This window comes from Lactuca sativa, chromosome 8, assembly GCF_002870075.4.
Source record: "Lactuca sativa cultivar Salinas chromosome 8, Lsat_Salinas_v11, whole genome shotgun sequence".
Lineage (NCBI taxonomy): Eukaryota > Viridiplantae > Streptophyta > Magnoliopsida > Asterales > Asteraceae > Lactuca > Lactuca sativa.
This window is the reverse complement of record NC_056630.2, coordinates 34182913-34186931: the sequence shown is the minus strand read 5'-3', so window position 1 is coordinate 34186931 and position 4019 is coordinate 34182913. Positions and strand designations below refer to the sequence as shown.

The 4019-nt window shown below is 34.4% G+C and overlaps 1 protein-coding gene across 2 annotated transcripts; it reads left to right on the top strand.

The window, feature by feature from the left end:
- Positions 1-251: 251 nt before the first annotated feature.
- LOC111892928 (uncharacterized) lies at positions 252-3634 on the top strand. Of its 2 annotated transcripts, XM_023889002.3 has the most exons (11): positions 252-756; positions 1048-1132; positions 1238-1354; positions 1431-1664; positions 1737-1923; positions 2005-2110; positions 2189-2288; positions 2443-2496; positions 2594-2680; positions 2900-3028; positions 3099-3634. In XM_023889002.3, exons 1-11 carry the CDS (start codon positions 683-685, stop codon positions 3414-3416), a joined length of 1491 nt encoding a protein of 496 aa, XP_023744770.1. In that variant the 5' UTR covers positions 252-682; the 3' UTR covers positions 3417-3634. The 2 variants fall into 2 exon arrangements, with proteins under 2 accessions (XP_023744770.1, XP_023744769.1); XM_023889001.3 differs by having other exon boundaries at positions 253-756; positions 1737-2110.
- Positions 3635-4019: the final 385 nt, after the last annotated feature.

The window sequence follows — 4019 nt, the reverse complement described above, 5'->3', positions numbered from 1 at the left end:
AATGGTAGTTTTAATTAATAGAATTCTTCGATTATGATCTTACGATCACAATTTTATAAAACATAAAAACAGTCTTAAATAAAAATGTTGATTTTACGATTATGATTATCAGGTTTACCAATAAAAACCCGGAGTCCAAAACTCTGAAGGGTAAAAATGAAAATCCCAATATTATTATTATTGCACATGTATTTCCGAGTCGCACGTAATTCTATTTACAGACAGCAATGCAATTGCTTGCTGCTCTCATCTCCCCCACCCCGATGCGCCATTATTCAATTCATTCTCCTCTCTCTTTCTCTTTCTCTCTACACTCTTCGATATTCAATTTACACACCTACTATGCTCGACCCCTCGTCCCTCAAAAGATTTCTTGTAATATATTCATCACCCACTCTGTATTTATGATGGATAAAGACTGGTGTGGGGTTGTTCGTACATTTGTCGCTTTTCAGTTTCCACACCATTTACCCTAATATGGAGGGCTCTCTCTTCTTAAATGACGCTTCTTCATTCCCTTTTCTTTGATTTTTCATTTGCATTTCCCCCCGTTATCTGGTCCTAACGTAGTTTTCGATACAGCTTCGGGTTTCTAATACTGTGAATGCAGTTAATGATCGTCATCATAAACTGTCGGTGAGTGAGTTATTATATTTTCTTCATCTCCTCGTTGTCAACAGAAATGATGCCGAGAGTTAACTGTGATTCCACTACTCCTATTTCTCCTTTGTCTTCCCGCCACTCAAGCTTTCAAGGGTAAGCTTTCGATTTTTACTCTCATGTTGTTTCCCAAACGTGTTTGTGTTAAAAGGGTATACGTAATTCATTCATTGTTAGGTGGGTTTCGTGTATTCTGTTTATTTTAATAATCTCGCATCAATTAAAACGAGGGCATGCTTAATTCAATCATTATCAAATGGGTAAATTTTAAAGCAACTGCTTTTGTTTGTTTTTTTTTTCTGCGAATTGATAGTCATGTTTGTAGGAACAGTTTCTGAGTTTTAGCTTTGTTTGTTCACCAAATTTGACTGTGGGTTTGTTTTGCAGTTGTTCCTGGAATAATGGGCAGATTAGCAAAGACGATCATGGGTCAGTAGACATGGCACCAAGACCTTCCAACAATTTCACCCCAGTTAGTCTTCATCTTACGATTACTTTTAGGGTTGATGAATTTGCAATTCTTCTTTTGAATGCCAATGATCCAAAATATTATTTTTTTACTGTATCTTTGACACAGGATGCTAAATTGGGGAAAATATTGCTCGATCAATCCTCTGTTTGGTCGGAATCAGAGATGACACCATGTTCGACTTCGTTTTCTTCCATTGCTTCAAACGCGACCCCAAATTCAAAGGTTATTTTCTAGCAGATGCCTCTTTTTTTAGCTCGTATATGTTTATTCAACTTATCTTTGATGAATCTGCATACAGTCATCAATGGAATTGGTGAAAGAGATCACATCTCTGGAAACAGAAATAGCTCATTTGGAAAGTTATCTTCTTTCACTCTACCGGACAGCTTTTAAGCAACAGGTTCATAGCATCCCTTCCAAGGAGTCCAAACTAAACTCTGAAGCTTGGTTAAGTGGTTACCATGGTCGAATTCCCCCTCTTCAGGAGGGACTAAATCGTCATTCCACCATTCCAAATTCATCATCTAAAAAAGTAAGTTTTAAACTGATCTTATCAATTATCATATCCCCCACACCCCTCCATTTGACTTTCGAGTAATAACAGGAGAGGAAAACTGCACGTAGCCTTGGGGATCACCTTGAAAGTCCTTATACCGAAAATACCCTTATTGATGGTCCTGATAGGCTTTCTGAAGATTTGATCAGATGCATATCTTCTATCTACTGTAAGCTTGGGGACCAAAATCAAAGTGGACCTTCTGTTTCTTCTGCTTCATCTCTGTCTTCTTCGGGTACATATTGTACTAGAAATCTTTCTGATACATGGAGTCCTTATTGCACTGAGAGAGCTTCATGGGACAGTAAAAATGTAGGGGTAAAAGAGGAAAAAGGGCCGTATGCTAAGATGATTGAAGTTTTAAAAATAGGTGTAGATGATGATGGCTTCAGTTATGCTGCAAGGATGTTAAAAAGATTCAGGTCATTCTAAATTTCTAATCATTAACTTCAATGGTTTTAAATTTTGGGTTTTGTTCTAATTAGTTTTAAATCGTGTAGAACATTGGTCAAAAAGCTTGAGAGCGTTGACCCTGTGAAAATGAAGCGTGAACAAAAACTTGCATTTTGGATCAATGTTCATAACGCTTTGGTGATGCATGTAAGTCTTTGTTTGTCAAATGTCCAAAATACCCTTCAAAAGTAATCTGCATTTTTCGAAAAGATTAATGTTGAATTTTTCTTTAGACATTTTTGAAAGAGACGTGATTTATGGGTTACTTGTTGAAATGGTGTTATGTGTTTTTTTTATGCAGGCATATTTAGCATATGGAACTCACAGTAACACGAAAAGTAATTCCATTTTAAAGGTAAAACATGTGCAACTCATTTTTCTTTCATTTCATTCGCATTAATAAATAAATAATCCATTTGTTTTAATTAAAATTTTGTATTCTTGTACTTCAGGCAACTTACAACATTGGAGGACAATCCATCAACGCATACATTATACAGATTGCTATATTAGGAATCAAACCACACTTTAGAGCACCGGTTTGCCTCTTATTTATTTCAGACACCATTTATTTCTTAACATTCAAAGTAACAAAAAGAATTACATTAATTAATAATGGCAATGATATTCTTTTCTTCCTTCGTTTTGACCATTCAATATTTTCTTTGTGGGTCCCATGAATTGAATATATGGACTAAAATTAATATGAATGAATGATTTTCTTTTTGGTATGATTACTAATGTAAGTATGAAAACAGTGGCTACAGTCACTGCTATCTCCAGGGAGGAAGATGAAGATGGAGACTAGTAAACATGCTTTTGCCATTGATTACCCTGAGCCACTTGTCCATTTTGCCCTTTCTTTAGGGGTGTTTTCTGACCCTGCGGTATGCAAATTATTTAGATATTTACATGTCTGCTGTCTACTGTCTACTGATGATGGGTTTTTGAATGTAGGTTCGTATCTACAACGCGAAGAATGTGTTTCAGGATCTAAGGATTGCTAAAGAAGAGTTTATACAATCAACGGTGTATGTGAACAAAGAAACTAAAATATACCTACCGAAAATTTTGTATTATTTTGCAAAGGATATGGCATTGAGCATGGCAAGTCTTTTGGAGATAGTTAATGCATGTTTGTTGGAAAAACAAGAGAAAGGCGTGAAAATGAGTGTGAAAGGTAAACCTGAAAAATACGTATATTGGTTGTCACAGAGTTGTATATTTCGATACGTGATTCATCAAGGCACGGTTGAAGGAAGATTGTCGGTTTGATTTAAGTTTTTCTTTGTTTTTGTGCATTTGTGAAGATTAGATAACATTTATTCTCTTGTTTTTAATAGAGATTTTAGGGTGTATAGAATTGTTTTAAGAATTATGAATAGTGCTTGAAAAACACCATTAGTGTTCATATATTTGTCTTTTTTTAGGAGATTGATATTTGTATTGTATATGTAGATGACGTAGTTATGGGCATTCATGTATTTTATCAAGAGTGAGTCCTTGTTGTGTCTTTTTGGGTGAGATAAAAATTAGCAAATGTTGTCGTCTTGAAATGTATTACATCTTCAGTATAATATATGCCAAATGTAGTACAAAGCTATCATGTTATGTCATATCACGCCCAACAACAAAATGGTTTGTAAGGTTTTGGGTTTGTGTCGCGTAATGTTATGTCGTAAGGCCAAAATGATATCATTGTTTTTGTTATATACACAAATGGAATCGTTTTGAGGTTTTTTTGTTTTTGTTTTTGTTTTTCTTTTATGGAAAAACATAATGTAGGAATAAACGAGAACGATCGCAAACACAAAGACATAATATATATATATATATATATATATATATATATATATATATATATATATATATATATAT

Coding starts and splice junctions, on each gene's coding strand:
- LOC111892928 (XM_023889001.3), top strand. CDS start 683: ATGATGCCGAGAGTTAACTGTGATTCCACTACTCCTATTTCTCCTTTG. Junction 757..1,047: donor CGCCACTCAAGCTTTCAAGG/GTAAGCTTTCGA, acceptor TTTGTTTTGCAG/TTGTTCCTGGAATAATGGGC. Junction 2,681..2,899: donor AACCACACTTTAGAGCACCG/GTTTGCCTCTTA, acceptor GTATGAAAACAG/TGGCTACAGTCACTGCTATC.